The following is a 27,962-nucleotide window of genomic DNA, read 5'->3' on the forward strand; positions in this document are numbered from 1 at the left end:
ATTCCTTCCCAAACATATTAGCCGATGTTTATATGTAATGTATATTGGCTAAGAATCTAAGATTGTTAGTTGAGTCAAGGGGCTGACAATATGACTATTCCCTCTTTTAATCAGGGCGCCCTCAGTATGGGTCAAAAAAGTCAAGATGGCAGATATAACTGCGCAATCAAAGCTCTGTCTCTTTTCATATGTATGCAATGAGTATAACACACAAGAAAAAAAGGTGGGGCTTTAATGATGTAGTCATATCTTGACTTTTTTGAGCCACCACCTGTGGATGCCTCTGCTTTTAATAGCAGGCTACTATATTATTATACTTGAGTATTTTTAGAAATGCTTTGCCATATTACTCTTTGAGAAGGACTTCCATGTTTCTTCAATCCAAAAGAGGTCCACTAAATCTGTTTAGTTGATTTTTCCAAGTTAGAAAACCAACAAGTTCACTTTATAGCAACTTTCCTATTATTAGATTTAAACCAAATCTATCATTTTCTGATGTAGCAATATTTGAATGCTCAATATATTTGACAGGGACATTCCCAACCTGCCTCTTTACAAGAATGACATGGTGAAGTCCACATATCATTTAGCAACTTTAATAAATAAAAGGACAGGAGAAAAACATTGTTCGATCAAATAGATACAACGAACATATTTACATTTGTAAGGGAGCTGTGCATACCACAAAGACAATTCTATATTACTGGTACTAAAAGAAAATCACACTGAATTCAGTGATAGCTTTTCCCAAGTTGGTACAACACTGAAACTTTAAAAGTTATGTAGTTAACTATTAGCTATCTTAAAACAAAAGTTTATTATTCTTAATAAATTATTTAAAGTGACAATCAAGCTATATGAATGTTTTCTGAATAGTTGCATTTAATGCAAATACGTAACATCTAAACTGTATTTATTTAAAAACAGACTAGCTCTGCCACATCACAAACCTAAACCAGAGATAGTCATACCAACATATTGTGATTCTTAATAAAGCTAGTAATAAACCCAATAATATCCCCCCCAAAACCAGGAGAAATAGATTTTAAAAATTCAGGTTTCATAGTTAGTGACAACATAATGACATAGTTATTTATATTAGAAGAAAGGAAACACATAAAATTATACATTATTATAAATGAATCCTCATAATTCATTTTGATCAATACTAGTAGTAATCCTGGATGTATTTTTTTCCAGATTATATTTGGAACATAATAAGAGCAACAAAGAAAAGAACATTTTACTACTATTTGCCAGCTGTGAGCGCAATCAAACAATCTTAAATTTCTGTCAATCATTCAATAATTTTATTGGCTGCAGGACATCAATGAAGAAATAGGAAGTAGCTGTTCCTTTCTATTCTCTTTCATTATGCAAAATAAAAAGGAAACAATCATGTATATGGTATTATAGTACACAACAGAAGTGGGAACAGGGCATAGGAACCAGAAAATCTTCATTCTTATGCCGTTTCACCTTCTGTATAATGCCTTTTCCTATACTCTAAAAAATATTTGAAGACATATTCCTACTAAGAGTCTATGATCTCCCTCTGATTTCTAAGGGTAAAATCTTGTATACTCTGAATTCCATATGGTATTCTTTTTATCATCAATTCCTCTTGCCTTATGCATTATCTATAATTATATAGCAGACTTCCCCATGGAGACCGATAGATGGAGGTGACTAAAAGAAAGGAGTGAGATGAAAATTTTTAACATTTGTGTATCTCAGAATAATATATGCAAGTAACCTCTGGTCTAAATAAATTATTACAAGCTGTACAGTGGTTTATATGAATGGCTAGCACAAACTAAATCAAAATATTGGATCAAAGTTTTCATAAGGATGAAATGGAGTTTCTACAAGCAGTATAATCTTTCTGATAAAAATGCATTACCAATTTTCACCTACATTGTACACTAAGTTAAAACCAGTCTCAAATTTTATAAACCACAAAACTGAAAACTGATACAGTTTTGTATACTTGTTATTTACATTATACTCATTTTAAATATTTTGGGAAAGTAAAATGCAGCATTATATCAGAATAGCTTCTTTTTCCTTATTGCAATACCAAATAATTTAATTATAATTTTATCACAAAGTCCAAGCCCCACAAATGGAAAATAAGGCACCCCTATTCTTTTTGAGAATTGAGAAGGAGAAAGAAAAATAAATGTTACCTGGGTGTAGTCAAAGTCAGAAAGTGGAGCTATGCTTTTGATGTAATCCGCTCGAAATTGGTTTTCTTGATTAGCTAATGGAACTGGAGGTATTAAAGTGCTCATTGCTGAAACTATAGTCTAGGAAAAAAATAACAGGACATATTAAATACTGATAGAAGTTCATTTAGCCTTAACTGGCAATTTGTTTTACCCAATTGCTAAATATGTATATAAAAATAAAAATAAATATTCTTACCACAATTGCATCTTTTACATTTTTCCGAATATCCAGAATTTTTTGTTTCTTTTCTCTGTGTATAACAGCAAAAATCAATTGGTTACTCCAGTTATTTCTGAAATGTTCACCAAGTAATAATTTGCCATGCAAAAAACTATTTTCCCTAATCACTATACTCATATCCTGACAGACAATTTGGCATATGAGTTAGCTAAAATAAATGATTAATGGCACATGATAAGTTTGCAAGTCAAATAATCAAATATGAAATAATTTTTGTAAGACACAAATATTTCATCTTGTTCTATGACTTCAGTTCTAGAAGTTAAATCATATCTAAATTATTATTAAATTCTAAAAAATTCTGAGATAAATATTACTGACAATAAACCATGTTTATTTTAAGATAAACATTTACATTTTTCTGTAATAGTTATTTCAGATGAACAGATGATATATCTAATTATGCATATAGTCAATAATTAGTATTTGTTGTAAGTAGTCACCATGTTGTTGTTACACAAGGGCCTATTAAGCACTGCAGTAACAACAATGTAAAATACGGGAGAAAGACCAGATTTTGAGTGTGTGTGGGGGGGAGAGGAAGAATACAAATTCATGATTCTTGGAATATATATGCGTCATTGTAAAGTCCATGCTTATCGTCTAATGGAAACACCGACAAAATGTGTACAAATATCAGTTCTTCTCTTTGGGCTAATGAGTTCCAAATGGCCTATTTGGATTTTTTTTTTAATTTCCCTCCCAATACATATTAATAATTCTTACTCTGAATTAAATCCATTTACATGCAAGATCCTCATCTGCTTGACAATAGTGCTTTTTCCTGATTCACCAGCCCCTGAAAAAGATGAGAAAAATGCATGATGTAAATAACATTGGGGAGAGGAGAAAATGGGAAAACACAGGTTGAAAGCATCTCTCTCCTCCCAAAATATTGTTACATATACTTTAGTCAATCTCTCCATTTTACACCCACTCTGGTTAATAAAACAGGACTGCATTATTTCCATCTCATCTTCTCTTATACATAAATAGCAGTTTTTCTATATCTGTCTCCCCGGTAAAACTAACTGCACTACTGCACCCTCTTCTTCCCCCCCCTCCCGCCTGCAAAAACCATTCTTCTTACCCAGCAGAAGCAAACGGTGTGTGGCTTTATAAGCTAGTCGCTCTTTCTGCAACTGCTTCTCTATTTTTTTGTTGGCTTCTCGCTGCGCTTTCTCATCAATACGCTGATCTTCTGTTTTGCTGTTGCCCAAACACCCCATCGCTCTCCCTCAGGGTGGAAAGTCAGGCTGCACTACCGATATATAATTCTATTCAAACAAATATTTTTTTATCAGAAGATATTTATATCCCTGTGATGGTATCTCTCCTTTTTCTTCCCACCAGTTGTTCAAATAAAATGGTTTCTGGCCGTTTTCTGATCACAGTTGGTTTCTTTTTCCTCCCCCAAAGAGATATAAAAAACTTCCGGAAGAGGTAAGTGTTTTTTAACAGAACGAAAATCTGTACAAAATGCCTAACACACAGTGAAAAGAGAGAAGGCTCCTCCTGGAAATCAGCCTAATGCTGTCTTCCTCTCACCAGCATGCGCGTACACGCAGACACACACACACACACACACACACACACAGACTCGGATACGCGCATACACACACACACACACACACACACACACACTCTCTCTCTCTCTCTCTCCCTCTCTCTTTTACGATCCCTATATTTCTCTGTAAAGGTCTATTTTTGTCTTTCTAACTCAGCACTGCCTCTTTCTGTGAGACCAGGAAATAGTAGAAATACAATACTGCAAAATGAAGACAGAAAGGAAAGGAGGAGGGAAGAGAGCTGGGTTGCATGATCTGTTTTGATTGCATGAGCTGGGTTGCATGATCTGTTGGTTGGACTTTACAACAAATCCTTAAAAGGGATAGTGGGAATTGGAAAAACAACTGAGGGTAGCTGAATTACTGTTTTAAAAATCCATACTGAATCATGCATATTGTGGTTATTTTAAAATGTGCTTCTGCTGGCATGTGGTTCTAGTTAAGATTCATGCTCTCCAAATATTAAAGTCCATCGTGCAAAAGGTAAACCCAGCTATAACTACAGATTATACATTTACAATCTTTAGATGTTGGTCTTTCTAGAAACAGCAACACTTTTATAGTTGCTTCCTCTGTCTTCTCATGTTTCAGGAGATGATATATGATGTTAAAAGGTGATATGTGACTGCATGAGATTTCTAAGCACCCAAGTCAAAGAGATTACTGACAAATGTTAATGTGCTGCAGTGGATGTAAATTCTTAGATTAAAAAACGTAAAATAATTTCATTTTTATGCTCATTACTACTGTAGCAATGTCAGAATGAAAACTGTAATTGTATCTTTACTATTGGGAGGGAGGGAGGGAATGAGAATATGGGTGTTGATTGTGATAATATCAAATAGTAAGATCTTCCAGAATATGACAACAAATTCACATAAAGACAAAGTTATACTATAGATCTTAACTGCTCTTTACAACCTTAGGTTATATTATAAATATAACCTATAACAAAATTGACTTTTATGGACTCCATAACAACCACCATTATTATAATTTGTATTAATAAATTACAAATTCCTCTCACCCATAAGGATTCTAAGACTGGTAACTCGCTGGATCAGGATCCTCAGTCTCTGAATCTCAGAGGAGTTGCCACTCTTAGAAACTGGTTGTCAATGCACCAATGGAAGTTGACTCAGCAGATCAGGAGCAGCAGTCAAAGTGAGGAGGGTGCCCGGTACAGGATACATTGGCAACTTTGGAGAATCATACAAAGACAAACTACTTGGCTCCTCAAGAAGCAAAAATGCAATGCCCATAACTGAATAAGAACATCTGCCAGTAATTGCCTCTCCACTGGAAATGTCTTGACAACCTTGGATTCTTATGTACATGTTCATAGAAATCATAGAATCATATGGTTGGCAGGGACCTTGAAGATCTTCTAGTCCAAGACGCTGCTCAAGGCAGGAGTCTTATACCAAATGGTTGTCCGTCTGTTTTTTGAAAACCTCCAATGATGGAGTACCCACAACTCCAGGAGGAAAGCTATTTCCTGGATTATTTTCCTGTCAGAAAATGTCTCCTTACTTCTAGGTTGGATCTCTCTTTGACAAGCTTCCACTTATTACCTTTTGTCCTCACTTCTGGTGCCCTAGATAAATAATAAATCAATCCCCTCTTCTTTGCAACAGCCCCTCAACAACTAGAAGAGAGGGGGCGTTGGTTCTTACCTGATACGCCCGATGCTCTTCGCAGCTCAAAGAGAACGGGCGTATCAGGTAAGAACCAATGCCCCTTCTCCTATGAGCTGCTCAGAGAATCCAGTAGTGGGACATACCAAAGCTTGGCTTGTCCTACGGGAGGGACATCATCTGGTTCGGAATCTCCTCAGGGTCCCTAAGAACCCATTGCAGAACCCGTTTGCCGAATGAGGCCTCCACGGAGGCAAACACCACAATTTTGTAGTGTCTAATAAAAGGTGATGGGGAGGCCCAACTCGCCGCCCGGCAAATGTCAGTTATAGGTGTTTGAGTGGCCCAAGCTGCCGAGGTCGCTGCACTCATAGTTGAGTGAGCAGTTATGCCTCTAGGCACTTGCAGGGCTTGAGCCTGATGTGATCTAGCTATTGTTGCCCTTATCCAACGGCCTATGGTAGATGGAGACACCTTGTGACTGTGTGTCTTGGGCTGGAAGGAAACAAATAAAGCTTCAGATTTTCTGAAGGATTGAGTGCGCTTGATGTATATTCGCAGAGCACGCCTAACATTAAGCTTGTGCCATTGCCTTTCCCTCTCCTGTGAAGGCCTGGGACAGAAGTTTGGAAGGATGAGCTCCTGTGCTTTATGGAAAGCCGAGTTGCCCTGACCATGCATTTGGAGTTGCTTCTGCCGGATCTCTGGTATGGAAGCAGGAACCACTGGAGGAATCTAGAGTGTAGACGGGCCCAGGGAATAATAGAAATGCATGATATCATTTTTCCTAATGGTTTAGAGAGATCTAGTAAGGACACCCTTCTAGAGTGCCTAATCTCCCGAACGGATTTTTTGATGCTAAGTAGTCTATCTGAAGACAGATAAGACTTTGCCTTCCAATGTGTCGATGACTGCCCCCAAGTGAGTTATTCGAGTTGATGGAGATAATTGACTCTTTTTCCAATTTATGAGAAAACCATGCTCCTGAAGAGAAGCTAAGGTGGCCTGGGTGTCCCTCGCTGCTTGGGGATTGGAGGGGGACAGGATTAGAATGTTCCCCAGGTAACACTGAAGACGAACGGGGATATTCCTGAGGTGGGCAGCGAGTGCTGTGAGGACCTTGGTAGAGGTTCTGGGGGCAGAGGCTAGTCTAAAGGGAAGGGTCACGTATTCAAAGTGGTGATTGTTGTAACAGAACCTCAGAAATTTGGAATGAGAGGCCGAATAGTGATATGTAAGTACGCCTCCGTCAGGTCAATGGACGTGAGCACATCCCCATGTCTGATGCCCAGCAATATAGATTGTAGAGAATGCATTTTGAATTTACGATAAATTAGAAAGTGGTTAAGTCTTTTTAGATCCAAAATTGCTCTCCACCCCCCTGAGTGTTTTGGAACAACGAAGAGATGAGAGTAAAAACCCCGCCCTCTTTGTTCATGCGGCACTGGTTGGATGGCTTTTATGTTCGGAAGGTGTTGGATAGCAGAATCCATTAGATTACGCTTCGTCGGGTCTCTGGAGGGGGGGCACGACATAAGGAAATTTGGGGGAGTGGTGTGAAACTCAAGGGCAAGACCAAATCTAACGGTGTCTCTGACCCAAGTGTCAGAAGTAGAAGAGTCCCATTGACTCGCAAACAACTTAAGGTGACCGCCAATGGGAAGTCTCCCTTGACCTATCTTGGTCGTCAGAAAGGTCTGCTTCCTGTTCCTCGAAAAGGCCTCTTGTATTGGCTGCCCCTTCTACTTCTGTCCCCTGAATCAGCTCTATCCTGGGGTTGACCGGATCTGAAGGAAGGGGGCCTCTGATACCTGGGGTAGAAGGGAGCATGATAGAAGGGCCGAAAGGAGCCCCTCCGAAAGGGCTGGTGGGTTCTGAAATCTGATTTTCGTAAAAGGGAAGGAAGAAATTTTTTCTTGCTGCGGGTCTCCATAAGTAAGGGGTCCAGGGAGGGGCCAAACAGCTTATCTCCCACGAGGGGGGAAGAGGCTAGTTTTGCTTTATTTTTAAAATCTGCCTGCCAGTGTCTCAGCCAAAGTAAGCGGCGTGCAGTGACGTGTGATGTGATTGCCCGGGAGGAAAACTTGACTGAGTGGTAAGTGGCATCAGCGGAAAACTCGGCAGCAGCTGTAATCTTCGTGATGTCCTGGTGTGCCCTGATGTTAGTCGAGGGGACGTGTTGCTCTTGAGAAAAAAGATGCGGCCGTAGCCGATCTGATGGCCCATGCGTCTGACTGGTGAGCCCTGCGCAGGGCTAACTCGGCCCGCTTTTCCTCAGGCTTTAGAGCCTCTAGCGCCTCAGTTGGAGTTAGGGAGGATGCTAAGCCCACCATGGGCTCATCTACCTCCGGGGTACTCAGCAACTTTGAAAATCCTGAGTCTAAATTAAAGAACTTTTTATCGTGACCAGAGGGGGCGGGGTGTACTGCTGTAGAGGCCAGCCGCTTTTGCACTAAATCAGAGAAAATGGGTGGGACCGGTATGAACTGGGCCTCAACTACAGGATGAGGTCCGCTGGACCCTCCGTTGAGGGAGGAGGAGCGTCGCCTGGTGATTGGGGACTTAGGCCTGAGATGTTCTTGGCCTTGAATAGCAGTGATTTAAATAGGTGTGGTCTGAATAAACCCGCGAAGGCGGGCTGGTCCAGGATAAGCCCCTCGTCCTCTGACATTTCCCCTTCCAGGGGGTCCGCCTCTGATAGGGGCTCGCTATCCCGCATAAACCCCATGTCGAGTTCATCTGTCACCATGAACTGGCCCATTTCTCCCTCCTCCTCCTCCTCCTCTTCCCGGGTCTGAAAGGGGGTCTCCCTCTGCAAGTATACCTGGGGGTGGTCTGACCTGGGCAGGGATCTTAGTGACTGAGACTCGAGGTCAGGAGCCACCGGATAATGACTGGACCTTGTTACTTGGTGGAGTCCATCTGCAATCCCTTGGTGGATGGCCAACTCCATCCAGGTCCTTACTCTCTCTGGAACTTCCTCAATGAGGGAACCGTCTTGGCGAAGGCCAGTGGTTGTTGGGGTGAAGGTGGCTTCTGGAGCCCTTCTGGCTGGTGATCTGGGAATCGGAGCTCGTTGTCCTTGCGAGGGCAAACTGCGCCTGGGAGAAATGGGAAGATCTAGAGGAGGGGATTGAGCAGGGGTAGATGGACTGGAGGATGGTAAAGCCTGAGGCACCGGGAGGGCTTCCCTGCCGTGCTTGTCAAATTCTTTTTGTAGGGCCTTGTGGCGCCTTAAGGCATCCCTTTGGGAGGCTTTGGAGGTCTCCTTAGCCTGCTTGCGCAAGTGATGGGTTTTGGCTTTTGCCTTCAATGAAGGGCCTTTGGAGGTGTTACCATCTGCCATTCTTATAAATTATATATTGTAGTAATATGATAGAAATAAACAATATTAGGCAGTTGGCATGCCCAGGGTCCAGTCTGAGTCAAGACGGTTGCCCTGATAAATACTTAACGTCCCCGTTTTTGTTATTTATTTTTTTTTTTGATGGCTATATGAATCTATGAAGATTTATATATATAACCATATACAGTGGGTGTCATATCTCAGTGATAATAATGTAATAAATTACAATATTATACTGTACAAAGTATGTTATTATTAATATCACAATTATTGTTAATATTATTATAATTATTAGTATTATTATTGCGAATTAATACTAATATTATTATGATAACAATTGATACCACAATGAAGCTGGTATAATTGTTGCGTTATTGCTCCAAAAACCCCCACAAAATTCTTGCAACAAATTTTTGAGAGAAAGAAAACCAATCAGCCAAATTTCGACATGCCTTAGGCCTTGAAAATGGGCCTACAGCAGCTTACTTGCACAGGCTGACACAGCCTGGGTACCTGCTGCTGTGCCGCTGAGGATAGCTGTGGGGATTAAGCCAACAATATTCAATGAAGAGAAGTAACCCTGAATACTAATTGCCAGAGAAGGAGGTTAACAGACTCTGAGGATCCAGGGGAATCCTGCTATTTCGAGTCAATTCTACCCACAGTGCAGTAAAACTAAATAGAGAAGGCCTACGCCACATTTTTTTTTTTTTTGAAATTCAAAATGGCGTCCACCAGTAATGAATAGCCTTCATTCCACTCAGCGGCCTCCTCCCTTCAGGAAATTGAAACCGAAAGCTCCAAGAATGGAGACGGTCAGAGAAGGGAGAGAATATCCTGATTAAATGTAAACGGCGTTCGGGGGACAGTGATACGACTCTCAGCAAGAAGAACAAGCTGCTGGAACAGAAAATTACCAGAAAAAAACAAGAGCAAATGCTGCAGCTGTTAAGGAGGCAGAGGCAGATTTTCCGGCTATGGGGAGGTCGCGCGGAGCTGCTACGGAGCCTCCCACTGCCCTCCTTGGGGGCGCAACGGCATCTTCCCCAAGTTAGAATAATTTGACTGAGTAACAATTGTGCAGAGGCTAAGGAGAGAATTAAGCGAATCAAACCTGAAGAAGGATCAAATTGGGAGTCTTTGAATCGAAGTCATGTTTCAGCCAAGGAGCAAGCTAAAGCACTGCCTGTTCTGCACGAGGCTAAGCTAAAAATGGGGAACGCTACGGAGGAGTCACGTGGAGGAGGAGGAGCGTTCCTCAATTCAAGCTCAGCCTAACAATGCAGAGACTGAAGCACCTCCCACTACTGGATGCTCTGAGCAGCTCATAGGAGAATTATTGGGTCTCCCCTGATCCTTCTTTTCGATAGGGTAGACATACTTAGGTCAACCATTTGTCATGATTTACCGTAGGTCCCAGGCCCCTTATCATTATTATTTTTTTGCTCTTCTCTGCACACTTTATGGATCTCAACATATGTTTGGATCATGACGACTAGAACTGGATGCAGTATTCCAAGTGTGGTCTTACCAGGGCAATGTAAAGTGGTGGTACTACTTGTGGTTGTCTTGATGCTATCCCTCTGTTGATGCAGTTTAAGACTGCACTGGCTTTTTAGGCTATTGCAGCACACTGTTGGCCCATACTTAAATGGTGGTCCACTAGGATACCTAGATCCCTGTCACAGTTACTACTGATGAGCCAAATATCACCTATTCTATACCTATGCATTTGGTTTTTCTTGCTTAAGTGCAGGACCTTATTCTTCTCACTACAGGATTTGCATCTTATTGGATAGAGCCCAATCCTCGTCTGTCAAGATCCTTCTGGATCTTGAGCCTATCTTTATTTATTTATTTTTATTTTATATTCATTTATTTGATTTGTCAATCGCTTACAAGATAATAGGTATAAGTATATACATGAGTAAGAATACAGGAAATAGGTATGAATAAATGGGGACAATAGGACAGGGACGGGAGGCACGATGGTGCACTTATGCTTCCAAAGGATTAGCTATTCCCCCCAGCCTGGTGACTACAAATTTGAGGAGTTCCCCTTCTATTCTCTTGCCTAGATCATTTATGAAGATGTTGAAGATTACTGGGACCGAGACAGAACCTTGAGGAAATTATAAGCCAATCAGCTTGATATCAATATCTGGGGAAATCATGGGAAAAACGAGCATTTGTGAGCACCTAGAAACAAATATGGTGATTAATAGATACAATCATGGCTTTGTTATAAACAGGTCATGCCAGACAAACCTTATTGCCTTTTTTGACAAAGTAGCTAAATTAGTGAACCAGCGAATTGCTGTGGACATAATACATCGGACTTCAGCAAGACACTTGACAAAGTTGACTGCAACCTCCTTCTTGGTTAGATAGAGCAATATGAGATATTCAGTAGTACCACTTGATGGATTCTCTATTGGCTGACCAAGTGCACTCACTGGGTAGTCCTCAATGGAATTATGTCTACGTGGAGTGAAAGTATCCAATGCACTGTTCCTTAATTCTCATCCTTTCAACTTCAACAGGCTGATTAACTTCTTTGGTGTTTGACTACTGTATTTTTGTGAGCTATGCCTCTCTGCTGCTGCAATGCCCATTTCTCTGATACCCCATTTGCCTCCTATAGCGGGGTCTCCAACCTTGGCAACTTTAAGACTAGTGGACTTCAATTCTCAGAATTCCTCAGCCAGCAAATCTGGCTGAGGAATTCTGGAAGTTGAAGTCGACAAGTCTTAAACGAGTCAAGGTCGGGGACCCCTGTCCTTATAGCACAGTGGTCTCCAACCGGCGGGCCATGCCCCAGTGGTGATCTGCGAGAAAATTTTGGTGATCTGCAGAGAAATGTCACCCCTAGAGCACCCCCAAAGCAATTAATCCAGGCTGCACGGGAACACAAAGCTGTGCCACCCTCATGGCCCACGGGAACACAAGACTTGCGTCGGAACAACACAATAGTGAGGGGAGGGGGAAAGGGCGGGGGGGGACTTGCCTGGCCACCAGGCTGCTTCTTTTTTCTTCTTCTTTTGGCTGCACACAAAGAAAGCAGCACAAATCTTTCTCTCCCCCAAACTCCGCCAGAAATGACTCTTTGGGACCCTGCAAGGCATCCTGCTCCAAGAGGCTGTGCCAGCAAAGACTCATTTCTGTCGGCGTTTGGGGGGAGAGAAAGAAAGACTTCTGCTGCTTCCCTTCCATGAAACCAAAAGTATCTTTCTCTCCCTCTGAAAATGGAGCTGGAAATGGTATCCTGCAACCCCCTCCCCAAAAAAAAGAACAATTGATTGGTAGGAAAATGGGATAGGGAATTTTCCTGCAGACTTTTGGGGGGATTTTCCCAGGGTCTCTGTAGACACAGACCCTGGGAAAATCGCCAAAAAAGTCTGCAGGAAAATCCCCCACCCCGTTTTCCTACCGATCACAAAATACCATCTCTCTCTCTCTCTCCCCCTGAGAACAGAGCTGAAAAGCAGATTAGGAATGAGGTTGCCTTGGACTGTGTGTGTGTGTGTGTGTGTGTGTGTGTGAGAGAGAGAGAGAGAGAGAGAGAGAGACAGACAGACAGACAGACAGAGAACATCACCACCAGTCATCCGAAGTTAGATCAGATCTCTCTCCCTCCCTCTCTCTCTCTCTCTCCCCCTCCCTCCCTCCAATGTCAGCAAGCCACCATCAGTCAAAATTCATATTAGTGGTCCATGGGATTTAAAATTATGAGTTAGGTGGTCCCTGAGATCCAAAAGGTGGCCGACCCTTGCGTATTGCATGCTTCTGGACTGAATGTCTACATTACCAATGTTGTGCCCTTTTATCAGACAAGACTCCACTTCCCTGTATTTTCTGAAGTTCATATGTATGCATTTGCACAGCAGGCTCTCTACTCCCTTTGTAATTGACTGCAGTACTATTCATCAGTAAACCACTCATAAATTAAGCTGGTATGTTTGCTCACCCTGAAATTGGACATTGTCATTTTTCATGATAATGAAAAATAATTAAAACATTACAGCACAACCAAATAAACTAATATCAAACAAACAAATCAATAAAAAACCTTTTTGAGGTAAAATAAAGATGAGACCAAACCATTCAATCCAACCCTCTTCAGACATGTTCCAATTTCAGTAAGAAAATCCTGAACATTAGAAATGATGGAGGAAATCATAATTCTAAAAGGAGTATTTTCCACAGGACTGAGGCAGCAACTAAAATTATTACCTCCTGGCTTCCAATTTATTACTTCACAAGTGTAGGTTTAGATCAAAAGCTTCTGCCAATTTATTGAATGGGCTGATTCAAGTAGAAGGCAATCATGGAGGTTCTTAAACACCAAGTTATATTCAACTTTATATGTCAAAACCCAGACTCTGAATTATGCTTATTAATCTACTGGTAACCAATGTAAGGTCTGAGGCACAAATGGGTGCTCTTTTCTGATAATGCCCACCAGTAATAAGGCTGCTGTATTTGCACATTCAAAATTTCCAGATGTTCAAAAATCAACCCAATGTAGAACACACTCTAGGAATCTAATCAAGAAATGATGAGGACATGTAATTAATTTAAAATTTATTAAATTAGGTAACTAATACATGTAATACAAAATGCATATTAGTTCCCTGCATAATATGAATACATAACTATTCTTTCTTTTCATCTATGATTTTGAAGAATCATTTTATGGACCCAGAAGACTAAACGACTATCAGATTGTTAATATTCCCTTTGTGGGCAAGAGACTTGAACAAGTGGTTGCCAAACAACTCCAAGTCTTCCTCACTGAACCTGATTATCCTGGATTTAACTGGATTCAATTCATTTATACATTTGGCCTTTGCTTGATACACTCTCTGGGAGATCTTAAGACAGAGCCAGGAAGGTAGAATCAAAATTATAATATTAATGATTCTGGATTTGTTTCCTGTCAACCAGTCATCACAATGAAAGTGCAATCAGTCTGACAAGGAAATTAAAATAAGTGAACAAACTCCATCTAAGATAAGCAAGCTAACAACTAATTGTTTCCTGACCCAGGACAACTGGGCGAAGTAGTCATTCTCCTTGCCACTGATAAATTTTTTTCAAATGTTTTTCAAAATATTACTCTCATAGATTTGGCATTCACAGCATCAAATATGACTTAAGATGGCATCAAAACTAGATGTGGGAATTAACCCTGATAGGAATTGGATGAAAAATAGTTTCACAAGACAAATTGGAAGATGGGTGGACCAGAGATCAAAACAAAAGAAGAACCGATGTCAAAGGACAAATAAAGAGGCAAAGGAAAAGCAAGACCAAACAAGCTAGTATTCAGGTTGACCTAATGAGTAAGCAAAGCACTAGATTTACACTCATTACTGTCTAGAACAAAACCAATGGTTAACCTTGGTAAGAGGAGTGTGTCAGAGCTAAAGGTTCCCCCACCCACAGGCAGCTATTATTATGAAGTCCAGTGATTTATGTTTGCATCATAAGGCAAATCTATTTGTCCTGTTAATGAGCAGCAAATCTTATTTACTGTCTTCAAGGACCATTTTGGAATTAGCACACAGGAACACCTCATAAATTACAGGGCGCTAGAATCCACCTGCCTTTGAAAGGATAACATTTCCCTTCCTATTAGCTATTGGACATTCATAGTACATAATAACATGCTCATATCATTTCAATCCTTCTAAAACATAAAGGCAGGGGTGGTGGTGGTGTTTGGGAGGGGAAGAGTTCTAAAGAGTAAGTTTCTCCATTCAAAGTCCAGCCAAATACATGTATCATATGTATTTTAAAAAGAAGTGGACCTTTGATCACACAGACACACCATCTTTACTTTTTTGGCTTCCACCTGCCATTGTTTTTATATGACGACTCTAAATGTGAAAAATGCAAGGAAATACTTTTGTGATTGGTAATAGGAATATTCAATTTTCTTATCTGAATAACTGCTACTTACCTCAAAGTGCAGAACAGTGGTATCTTGCTAAAAACATATTTCTGACATGTAGATATTGGTCAGCAACTTCAGAATGCCTTCCAGCAGACATTTTACACACACACACACACACACACACACACACACCTATCATTCATTGCCTTTTGGATAGGCAACATTACGCAGTACACAAAACGGTATAGACCCAAGAAAACAAAAGGCACAAAACAACTGGACATGGATCTTGAATTTCAACCTGCTTTGGATGAAGTTGCAGTCTCTGGATCATGAGCCTATTTTCTAAATGTTGGCTATTCCCCCTAGCTTGGTGTCGTCTGCAAGGCTGGATGAAGGAAAAATGTATTTGAGTTGGGGTAAAGAATACAGTAGAAACTCATCTGGATTGTAAGAAGAACAAAAACATTAATACTACTGGAAACACTAATAATTAGACTAAAGCTTAAATATTCTGAACATATAAAACAAAGAAAAAAGTTACTGGAGAAGTCCTCAATACTTAGAAAAGTGAAAAAGAATCTTAAAACATATAAGGTAGCTAGATAACATAAGCACAAATTCAAAGCAGTACAGGTAGTCCTCGACTTATAACAGTTTATTTAGTGACTATTCAAAGTCATTGAAAAATGTGACTTCTGACCCTTTTTCACAGTTATGACCTTTGCAGCATCCCCATGATCATGTGATCAAATTCAGATGCTTAGCAAATGGTTCATATTTATGACTGCTGCTGTGTCCCAAGGTCATGTGATCACCTTTTGAGACTTTCTGACAATGAAGAAGCCAGATTCACTTAACTTGGTTACTAACTTATCAACTGCAGTGATTCACTTATCAACTGTGCCAAGAAATGTTATAAAATGGGGCAAACAAAAGTCTCACTTAACACAAAAATGTTGGGCTCAACTGTGGTCATAAATCGAGGACTACCTGTATTGAAATATAATCCCAGCAAAATTATTTCTATTAGGTCACAGAATGTTAGAGTCAACTGAAACACACACACACACACACACACACACACACACACACACACACACAGATCTTGGCATGTTTGGGTCTTTTCCCATGCAAGATTGAGAGCATTTTGGCAACGTTTCTACGAGGTCCCACTTGTCATCTTCAGGCTGGTACTTTCGGCTTCGTGCCTGCTTGCAGTGGCACGAAGCCGAAAGCACCAGCCTGAGGATGACAAGTGGGACCTCATAGAAATGTTGCCAAGATGCTAATCTTACACAGGAAAAGATCCGAACACGCCAAGGCCTGCATAGCTGAACCCATGAAAATCTACGAATATGTGTGTGTGTGTGTGTGTGTGTGTGTGGTATTCAGTTTTGTTCGGGTATTTTCCCACGTCATTATAGTTGTGCTTTTAAAGTTGTAGCAATGTTTCGGCAGAATCTCACCTGCCATCATCAGGCTTCTGTATAGTGTTCGTCTGTGAGTCAGACTTTCACAGCCGTTTCTGTTTTAAATTTGGTGCTAGCCTACTGCTGTACCAGAATGGTTTTTTCTTCATCCTGATTGGTTGGAAGTCTTGGTCTGTGTTTATTGGTCTTGGAGTTTGCTGTGTTCTGCTTGATTGGTGTTCCTAATATCTTCTGTCTGTTTTGTAGCATTTTTTGTCTTGATTGGCTGGCAACATTGTGTTTCCTGTATTGGAGGCTTTTAGTGCGGCTTGGCTCCGAGTAAATGTAACACTATACAGAATCCTGATGGCAGATGAAATTCTGCCGAAACGTTGCTACAACTTTAAAAGCACAACTATAATGACGTGGGAAAATACCCGAACAAAGCTGAATACTATATATGTATGTATGTATGTATGTATATATGTATGTAGTAAAAAAGCTGGAACACACTTCCTCACTAGTCTAACACATGAAAGCCCCAGGTCATAGCATCAACTTCAATGGCACCAAAACCCTAGCCACTATAGAAAACCCCAGCCACAGAGTTTTCAGAGAAGCCATAGAGATTGAAAAAAGACCTGAAAGCATGAATAGAAGAGATGATTCCACCAGACTGTCAATTATTTGGGAGCATGCACTCACAAACAAAAAAAATCTCCACACCACTAGCCAGGCAAACACCTGGGCACAAACAGATTCCCCCTGATACCTCCAGCTCAAACACACCCCAACTAGGCACCCAGATGAAACCTAGCTTCCTAACAAATGATAGCCATCCATTTACTCGGAGCCAAGCTGCACTAAAAGCCTCCAATACAGGAACACAATGTTGCCAGCCAATCAAGACACAAAAAAAGCCACAAAACAGACAGAAGATATTAGAAACACCAATCAAGCAGAACACAGCAAACTCCAATACAGACCAAGACTCCCAACCAATCAGGATGAAGAAAAAACCATTCTGGCACAGCAGTTGACTAGCCCCAGATTTAAAACAGAAACAACTGTAAAAGTCTGACTCGCAGACGAACACAATACAGAAGCCTGATGAGGGTAGATGAGATTCTGCCGAAACATTGCTACAACTTTAAAAGCACAACTATAATGACATGGGAAAATACCCGAACAAAGCTGAATACCATTCATGTAAGTACCCGCAAAAACTTAAGAAAACAAATATACACACACACATATATATACATATATACATACACACACATACACAAACACACACATACACACAAAAAGAATCATATAATTTTCAAAATAGATTCCCTATTGGAATGCATGAATCATAAGGATATACAAAACATTCCACATTTTCCACAAAACATTTCTCAAGTTTATATATTATGTGAAGAAGTTTCTTTTTTCAATGTTTCATATTTTATTTCAACAACCAAAAAATCAGGACATTGTATTAATAAAACAAGTATGTATACTGTATTAATAAGAAAAGACACAAATAGTTACATGGAATGGATCTGAAGAAGAAAAACAAATGAGAGGGTTTAACTCTACTATTAAAAAGTTTAGGGCATTTATTTAAGTAAAAATATAGACTGGAAAAAATAATGGCAGATTTCAAAAGGGAAATAACTAAAACTATCCACAAAACAGTAGTGGTAAAAATGACTATTTTTACCAATTTTAACTTCCTCTTTCAAAAATTCAAGTAAGAACAGAAAATAAGATATTAACTGAGCAGCAGAGACAAATATCTAACTTTATATTATCAAATAAAAACCAGAGGATTAAGTTTAAGATTTCACAAGACTTGCAAGAACAAAGTAGACCGGCAATACCAAATTTCAAAGTATATTATCAAGACAGATATCTAACTTGAATTATTGGCTGGATAATACCATTTCAATGGCTAGTTTATTTCTATTGAAGGAGGAGGAAGACTTGCAGATGGTTTGCATAAATAACTTTGGTTTAATAAAAAAACTGCTATGCACAACCTATAAGAGGTGAATTCATCCTAAGTATGGGATAAACACAGAAAAAAAGTTAATCCAGATTTATTCTCCTTGCTTTGGTATAAAATATTTATTGTCATAAGGATAAAAATACAAAAACAATCTCACCCTAATTATTAAGAAAACGAACATAAAATTTTTTGTAATTCTTTCTTTGGAGTGGTCAAACTGGTCTCTCATGGTCTTCAGGCATTGACTTAAGTCTTCATGTACATCTCCAGCCTGATGCAGATTGGCAATATATAATGGAGTAGCATCCAAATAGTGATGATACCTTACCCCAACCTGTAAGAGGACCTCTCCTAATGATTTCATATAGATGCTGAGTAACATGATGTAAGCACATTGAGTAAACACAGACTGAATCGCTTCCCCCAACAATTCCTGAATGGAGCTGCCTGTCAGACGAGTGAAACCACCACAAAATGATACCTCCAACCTCTGCAGGAGATCCAGAAAGATGCCATGGCAGATGGCAGACATCTAGAACACAGGTATGATCTAGAACACAGGCGTGACGTCTCGATTCAAATTCTGATTATAATCATCCACCAGAATAATCATTGCTTTTTTGACCCATATCCCACCTTGAATCGTGACTAAAAGAAATTTAAAAACCCTCACTTCCTCTAAAATCACATGTACAGTTACTGATTCCTATTTTCTTATTAGCTTCTTGAATTGTTCTATTACCAGGAGAAAATTTTCTTTACCCCTTCAGTAAACTGTCCCGACTTGTAATAATGGTACTTTTTTACCTGCAATTACAGGGAAAGAAGTCCATTGTTCACTTTTTAGTTATCCCTTTCTTCCTCTTTTCCAACTGTGTGATTCCTTATGAATAGGTGACAAATCTGTGTATGATATTCTTGCTGTCTATGATATTCTTTACTACATGAGCTTTGAGCCTGGTAATGCAAGTATGTAGAATATGCATGATTCGAATCAACATCACAATGAATTGCATTTGCTATTCTGTAACCTACTGACTTAACTCTAAAATATTCTTTTTCAAGCCCTTCCACTAATTCAAATGTCATCATTATAAACAATCTATATATATATATAAATGGATGTGTGTGTGTGTGTGTGTGTGTGTGTGTGTGTGTATGTTCCAACATAACTCTGGAACGCCTCGAGCAATTTCAACCAAATGTGGCAAACAGATGACTTCCCTTCTGGAAAAAAATACTGTGGGGCTAAGACATCCCTAACACCCCTCGGGGTATGTGTGTGCCTTAAAATGGCTTCTACTGTACAGTACAGTGAACTTGCCATGGTAACGACTTCACAGTACTCCACAAGGGGGCTCCCTTTCAGCCCTCCAAAGAAATGGGCGTTGGTATAATTACCTGAGAACATCCTTTAGGCCAATTGCAATTAAACGCTACAAAAATGAAACACCAGCATAGTTCTTCTCATTCTTTCTTTCTTTCATTTATTTATTTATCAAATCTGGAGACTGCCCATCTCGCTCACAGAGCAACTCAGGGCAGTATACATTACTCTAACTAAGAGATTATGATATCTGGAACAGCTTGAAATCAATCTCAAAATACAACTATGGATTGAACAGAGGGACATTTTAAGTGTTCGTTGTGCCAGGGATGCTGAAAATGACTGCTCTCCCTAGCTGTAAAAATATGACAATCAAAATCTATAGTTTAACTTTTGCTTTGTGGCAAAAACCAAAGAATGTAATGTACCTGAATAATCCTACAAAATCTGGCTAAATTGATTTTATATTTAGTGTTCAAATTAAAATAACTCTTTGGCCTTTGATGAAAATATTGCCTCAAAGGCATCCAGACAATTTCATGGATAAGAGGTATTTTTCCCAGTCTTAAATTTCAACGTATTACATTTAAAAAAATTTATGAATTAAAAAAAATTCAAGCTGGGAAAGATTTTAATTTAGTCTTAAATTTAACTGTAAGTGCATGTATGTGTAAATGTTATAATTTTTATTGAGGCACTTTTGACTTTTCCCATTTATAATAACCAATCTGAATATACAGTAATGTAAAGGGGAGAAAAATCTATACATTCTTGTGATAATCCTATTACTATATAGATTTAGCTCACCAAATACCAGGGAAGCATGAACTAAGGCCCCCAGATAGAAAGAAACCATCCAAAGTTTCAGGTTAACCATTAGACCACCTCAAAAATGTATTCTCAACGTCAACATTTTATGTGGCCACGGAGAAAACTATTTAATTTGTAAAAAAAAAAAGGCAACCATAACAATTGTACATATGTATATATGCACAGATGTAATATAGTTAATACACTTAAATATAACTTTATCCTAGGTTACTTCTTAAGAATTCTTCCAATCATTTTTCTGGAATATGGAAATTAAATCTATACTTTATCATTCTCACTGTTTTTTGAGTCCCAAACCTCCTCTTCTAATATTTCCCATTCCTTTCATAATGTTTTGTTTCAAATGCCCAAAAGCAAGTATTTGTATAGCATTGTTCTCATTATAAGAAAACTATGATAAGATAAATGTTTTAAAACTTCTCCAATGCATATTCTTTTTTCTGGAATACATTGCTAAACTTATGTATAAAATATTCATCTTTAAAAGCAATGCAACTATTTTATATTCTAATCTCTAGAATTCAAACAAAAAAGGATATCATCTCTCTACAGAGTAGCTAATTTTAAAGCATTATTTTTTTCTTAAACTAGTGCCTACACTTTTTTATATTTTTAATTTTTTAAATACATGTTTGATGATAGTGTTCAAGTGATTCATTATCTATATGCATTTTCATTATGCTCCAATGTTTCCCTACCACTACTTCATGCGTATTTCTCTATTCTAGGCCCTAGGAATTATATACAATGAAAAAAGTACATTACAAATAGCTTAAATACAATATGCTTATTTTCCTATTTGAATACCAAACAATAGAGTTGTATAAAGGACTATATTACACTGTATTGCAGCTGGTTGTGAACTGTGTAAATATGCAAACATTCCATACTTGCATACAGCTTTGTGGTATACATTATGACAAATTACAGCATTTTAACTTTTGTAACTATTTTTTTTAATCCAGCAGAATTTTTTTTAACGTATCTACTTAACTTTATTCTTTAATTCACACAACTTGAGACAGAGGTCTGTTTATAGAAATGCAGGCTTTTCTTTAAAAAGCAAGGAAGTAGGAACAATTATTAACTTTGCTCCCAATTCATTTCCATTTTCCATGTTCTCACGGAAGAATGATTAGTCACCACTTCCTCATTTTGTACAAGTTTTTGCCATTTTAGAGGCATATCTGCTATTTACTGCGCTTAATTCAGGAATTGTTAGATAAGCTCTTCTATCATATCTGCAATTGATCAGAGGAGATCAGCACTATCCATGTGGCATACCAATAATGTCAGGAAACAGGGCACCATACTTGCCCAATAGCCTTCATCCAATACGTCTTCCATCATAGAAAATAACAATTTTGTATGGAATCCCTCCTAGGCAGATGATTGTTATGGCACAGGTAGTCCTTGACTTACGACCACAATTGGCCCAAAATTTCTGTTGCTAAGCAAGTCAGTTAAGTGAGTTGTGCCCAGTGTCAACTAAAGAATACTTCTTTGGTCTTTTTAGTTGTCAGCAGAAAGGGAGGGGGGGAAAGCAGCGCATTCCTTAAATGCCTGAGATAATCGCTTTGGCAACTGAAGCTTCTGGCATGCAAAATTATTACTGGAGAGCATGATTCTTGGATATGGTTGTGTCTCATTGGAAAATATACATGGGGGGGGAAGACCAGGGTCAAGGGTGAAGTGAATGATGTGTCAGAGTCTGCTGCAACCAGGAAACACCGACATGCTAACTCCTAATAAATCAATATTTTTTAGATGTGACTAGAGACTTATGACTTGAATGGGGTGCATGTCGGAGTCCTGTCATCCATATTTATGACCTTTTTTGCCAGTTGTTAAGCAAATTACTGTGGTTGTTACGTGAATCTGGTTTTGCCCCATTGATTTTTTTCTTGTTGGAAGCCAACTGAGAAGTTTACAAATAGTGATCACATGACTTTAGAACATTGCAACTGTCATAAATACAGTCAGGTTGCTAAGAACCCAAATTTTGATCATGAACCATGGGCATTGTTAGGAATATAAGTCACCGAACAGTTATTTGGGTTGGAAATATATAAACCAGGATAGACATTTTAATCCTGACTCTTTAAGGGAATATTAAAAGTGTAATTGGGTGTGGTTTCTCAAACAGCCATAAGATGGAGCCAGAAACCTGGGTTGTCTTAGTCTGAGTCTCTTTTTCCTTCTGTTGGAGAGCATTGGCGTTCCTTCTAATTAACTGTTATTCCTGGATTTGATGTAAGTCTGTTACTGAACTGTTTTTTGATACTGGACTTTGTTATTGGATTATCCCTGAATTGAACACTGACTGCCTTACCTGTGAATGACTTTGGACTGTGTTTGAACTTTGCTATTGAAAGTAAGAACCTACATTTACAGTTCAGTGTATCTGCGTGCTGTGTGTGTATTATTCAAACACTACTCTCAATACGTCTCCCTGTATGCACTCATTCTCCTAACGGGGAATTACCTCAACAGGGATGCTGCAAAGGTCGTAAGGGTGAAAACCAATCATAAGTTACTTCCTTCAGTGCCATTGCAACTTTAGTCACTAATGGTTGTTAAGTCGAGGCTGGCTTTAAGCCTTTACATAGCACTTTCTGTCTAAGAGATTCTCAAATGAAAGCAACAGGTAAATCTAATAGACAAAATCTTCAGGGGAGAATTTTGGCAGGCCAATTACCCACAGAGATGTTGGGCACATAAGCATATGTTGGGAATGTTATAATTTGGACTCCTGCACAGAGCAAGTAGTTGTCCACAGAACTTTTTAATTGTATAGGGAAGAAAGAGAAGGGAAAGAAAGAGAACAAACTGAAATTCATACAATAAATCCTATCTTAGGTAGTAATTCAATTATTTGATTTCCAGATTGTATTACATGGTTATGTTTCTGATACACTTGCAAATGTTAACTTAAAATCATTTCTCATCATGTCAGGATGGGACTAAATGAAATTTATACAAAAATAATATTTCTGAAATATTTTTACCCATTAAAATCAAAACTTTATTTAATCTTTTGGGATTAAATAAAACTTGAATTAAAAAATAATCACTAACAAAGGGGTAATTCTTCAGAACGACATAAAAACATTAGCACTCTATTTTAACAGTAGTCAAAATGGGAAAATTGAACTTGAGAGAAATCTGATCTTTTAAGGGATTTGTTTCTTCTTGCTAGGGCAATTAAACTTCCTGGGTTCCACACACACACATACCCATAAAGATCATTTTCTCTGTTAGAGAAGTCTTTAACAAAGGATAAATGCAAACTAAATAATATGAATACAAGAAAAAAAAAATACTGCCTGAATTTGTTTTTAAAAACTTCCTAACAAAACAGAATTTCCTAATTCTCTGACTACAGTAAATGGAAAGGAACTGAACTGCAAGACTTTTAACAACTACCCCCAATTCTGAAGAAACTATTTAAACTTCCTGTATAAGTTCTAAAAAAACCTGATAAAGTGATTTCATTTAATATAAAAGTATGCTTTACTCCTGACTTGCAAAGGATCTGATTCCAGAATCAAACCCTGGAAGTATACAGGTCTAAGGTTAACAGATATAACCTGTTATATCTGATCCATTCCAACAATAGAATCCAGTAGACATTTCTGTTACAGGAAAAGAGGGGGTTTTGGCACTAGCATGAACAATTACTGGAAAGATGCCAGCATAACAAAGTAGGTTTTTTTCAATTAAAATGATCTAATAGACCCGTGATGATGGAAGCACAACAAACAAATTGTCTGAAGACTTTCTCTGAGTCAACATGCTCCGCAAACTGTAAGTAATGAAAGCATGGGTAGTGGGGAGGGGGGTGTTGTTGTTTTTTTGGCTTTTAGTACCAGGACTTCACTTTTCTTACAACACAGCTCAGCATTGCACATACAGTTCTTCCTCCCTCCCAGATGTTATGATTTTATTAAAAGGTGCTGCTTTCCCTTCTCTAATTGAAAGATTTCTGAGATTAAGAATTGGATGCACAATCACCTCTTTATGAACTGTTTAGCAACTTTCTTATTAATTGGTACTACAAAATTGGTGGCAGAAAAAACAAGCACTAATCCAGTCATTAATAAACTTGCACCATATAAATGTTCCTTGTATACCACTGCTGTTAACAGTAATACAATAAATAATTTTTTTAAAAAAAATATATAATTATTTGTTCATCTTGTGATTCCAGCATGAGGAACAAATATAGAAGAATGTAATGATAACAACTTTAAATAATTAAGAGCTATATGGTGCTGCAGCTGCAAAAACATTTCCCCCTTGTTTCTGAGAAGCACCCTGCTAATCTCTGTGGGTTTTACTTTTTAAAAAAAGTATTCTAAAATGAGCTTTAGAAGTAAAGTCCATGTCTCAAACGTTCTTTCTGTTCTTGGGATTGTCTTGGTCCCCAGATGGATCAACAGGCATTCAGATAATGCAAAATAATTGCTGACAATATTTTGCTTTGAACTGTTCCCAACTGTTTGACAAAGAGATGGCTCAATCAACAATAGGAACAAATGGGATACCTGGAGTTGATTATTGCTGCCAATTTTGAGGGTTTGGACAGGCTTGAAGAAATGGGAACAGGAAGTAGGGAGACCAAGACTAGGATGAGGAGAGCAAGATGACATGGACAAAGTTAAAGACAGAAGTGGTTAGGAAAAGAGAACTGACAGTGAAAATGAGGAAAAAAACAACCTAGAAAAGATGAAGAAATAAGAGAAGAAGTGGACATTTTTTAGTGGAAATATTGTTTGTTACAGCATGTGTTTGGGAGAGTATTGGGATAAATGGAGAGAATTTAGATTCAAATATTCAAGTAATTAGATAAGCTGCTTGACACTTAGCCTCATTAGATTTGTTTTTCTGAGAAATGAAGGTCTTGTGACTGACTATATCCATCATAGCTGTCTCAAAATTCCAAATGTGCCCACCTGATTGAAAAATAAAAAACCCTGTCACAGCTTTTATAAGCTAGAAAAACAAGTATTTAGGTAATGCTAAACACAGAGAAGATGTAACATCTGTTCACATGGAGCACATAATAGTCTATTCTTTACATTACTAGATTTTATTTTCATTGTTTTTCTATTCAATCAAATATTCAAAATAGCTAATAATTAAAATATACACTGCAAAATGAAAACTGGAAAATGATTTCAATGAAATTAAAAAGGGCGTTGGTGATTACCTGATACACCCGTTCTCTGTGAGCTGTGAAAAGCATCCAGAAGTGGGAAGGTGCTTCAGTCCCTTCTGGAGAGGCTGGGCTTAAAACTCAGGGACGCTCCTCCTCCTCCATGGGACACCTCCTCAGCGTCCCCCAGTTTTGCGAAGACTGAGTGCCAAAGTCTGGGATTCATCACCTGATCTAGATCCCTGACCAGAACGGAACCCCACCAGACGGAAAGAAATGGGTGGGGCTGAATGATCTTCACAGCTCACAGAGAACGGGCATATCAGGTAAGTACCAATGCCCTTTCTCCCATGAGCTGTTCAGAGCATCCAGAAGTGGGACATACCAAAGCTTGGCCTGTCCTTAGGGAGGGACTCCATCTGGATCAAAATCCATTCCTAAACTCCATGGACCCTCTGCAGGACTCTTCTGCCAAATGAAGCGTCCGCTGAGGCGTAGACATCAATTTTATAATTTCTGACAAAGGGCGATGGCGAAGCCCAAGTCGCCGCTCTGCAGATTTCGTCTATGGAAGCCCGAGTGGCCCTTGTGCTGATGTTGCCGCACTCCTTGTTGAGTGGGCTGTAATGCCCTTAGGAACTGAGATGGACTGGCATTTGTAACTTAGCTATGGTGGCTCTCAACCATCTACCAATGGTCGTCGATGACACCCTTTGTCCTAAAGTGGATGGGTTGAAGGATAGGAATAGAGCCTCAGATTTTCGAAATGCTGCCGTGAGGTCTAGATAGATGCTTAACACCCTTCGAACGTCAAGTCGATGCCATTGATGCTCCAGTCTATGAGATGGTTTCGGATAAAAATTTGGAAGCACCAACTCCTGCACTCTGTGGAAGGCTGAATTTACTTTAGGGATGAATGATGGATCCAATCTGAGAACCGCTCTGTCCGCATGAAACATGTACAGGTCCTTTCTCATCAACAATGCTGCCAACTCGGAAATCCTCCTTGCTGATGTGATCACAATTAAGAAGACCACCTTATATGTCAGGAATTTGAGACTAGCGGTTCTTAAAGGCTCGAACGGGCCAGTTGTAAGTGCAGTTAAAAGCTTGTTGAGCTCCCAAGTGGGATAGCAGTGAATTACAGGAGGTCATAAGTTTGCAGCACCCTTAAGAAAGCTGCGGACATGTGGATGGTGCGCTATGGAACGAAGGTCACCCCAGGATATCATCGAGGCTAAGGCTGCCACCTGTCTGTATAAAGTATTTGGAGATAGGCCCTTGGCCAACCCCTCCTGTAAAAAGTCCAATAATTATCCTATTGATGGGGCAGTTGGGTCGATCTTAGGCCCCCAGCACCAGCGACAGAAAGCGGACCACGTGGCCTCGTATATACAATTTGTAGAGGACTGTCTGGATGCTTGTATGGTGGCAATGGCATCCTCTGAAATCTGTTGGGTCCTTAAAAGGCTCCGCTCAACCTCCATATGGCTAGGCTGAGCCATTGTGGGTCCAGGTGAAGTACCGACCCTTGCGAGAGGGAAACCCTTGACGGTGGAATTTTCCAAGGTTGTTCTCTCGACAGGTCCTGTAAGTCCGCGAACCACATTTGCCTGGGCCAATAAGGGGCGACCAATATCAATTCTGCTCGTTCCTCCAATAACTTCTGGATCAACCTGGGTATTACAGGGAGTGGAGGAAATGCATATAGAAGTCCGGGAGGCCAGTGACATCACAAGGCATTGACGGCCTCTTCCCCCTGAGTCAGGTACCTTGAAATATACTGGGGCAATTAGGCGTTGAGGGGAGAGGCAAATAGATCGATCACCGGTTGCCCAACCTCCGCACTGCTTCCTGAAAGAAAGACGGGTGTAGGCGCCACTCTGTCTGATCTATTGTGGTTCTGCTGAGCCAGTCTACTTGTGTGTTTAAGGCCCCTGCTCTGCCTTGAGCGAAAACAGATTGGCCTCGGCCCACTTGAACAATCTTGCCGTCTCCAGCATCAGAAGTTTGGAGTGGGTACTCCCCTGTCTGTTTACATGGGCCTTGGTTGTGATATTGTCTGTCAAGACCAGAACGTGGCATGATTGGAAAAGGGGTAGAAAACTGCGTAACACCAGATGAACTGCCCGCAGCTCCAACAGGCTGATGCTTTGTGATTGTTCAGAAATAGTCCAACTTCCCTGTGCAGTGTGGGATTGGAAGTGAGCTCCCCATCCTACCAGGCTGGCATCGGTTGTGATTGTTGCCCTTCAAGGTTCCTTGAAAGGAGACCCCTTGTTTATCATGTTTTCCGATCACCAGCAGAGCGATCGG

General features: G+C 39.5%; 1 protein-coding gene across 2 annotated transcripts in view; it reads right to left on the bottom strand.

The window, feature by feature from the left end:
- Positions 1–27,962, bottom strand: part of GNAL (G protein subunit alpha L) — a 115,484-nt gene that overhangs the window by 47,014 nt on the left and 40,508 nt on the right. Inside the window, exons 1-4 of one of the 2 annotated variants that reach the window (XM_026699405.2) lie at positions 3,563–4,038; positions 3,199–3,271; positions 2,428–2,482; positions 2,190–2,309 (exon numbers count right to left, since the gene is read on the bottom strand). In XM_026699405.2, the coding sequence (XP_026555190.1) occupies positions 2,190–2,309; positions 2,428–2,482; positions 3,199–3,271; positions 3,563–3,701 (387 nt within the window). In that variant the 5' untranslated portion in view covers positions 3,702–4,038. Of the gene's footprint in view, positions 1–2,189; positions 2,310–2,427; positions 2,483–3,198; positions 3,272–3,562; positions 4,039–27,962 lie in introns of those variants that run through there. The other variant, XM_026699404.2, reaches the window with a different exon arrangement.

Source organism: Pseudonaja textilis, chromosome 3, assembly GCF_049901715.1.
Source record: "Pseudonaja textilis isolate UNSWEBS1 chromosome 3, rPseTex1.2, whole genome shotgun sequence".
Taxonomy (NCBI): domain Eukaryota; kingdom Metazoa; phylum Chordata; class Lepidosauria; order Squamata; family Elapidae; genus Pseudonaja; species Pseudonaja textilis.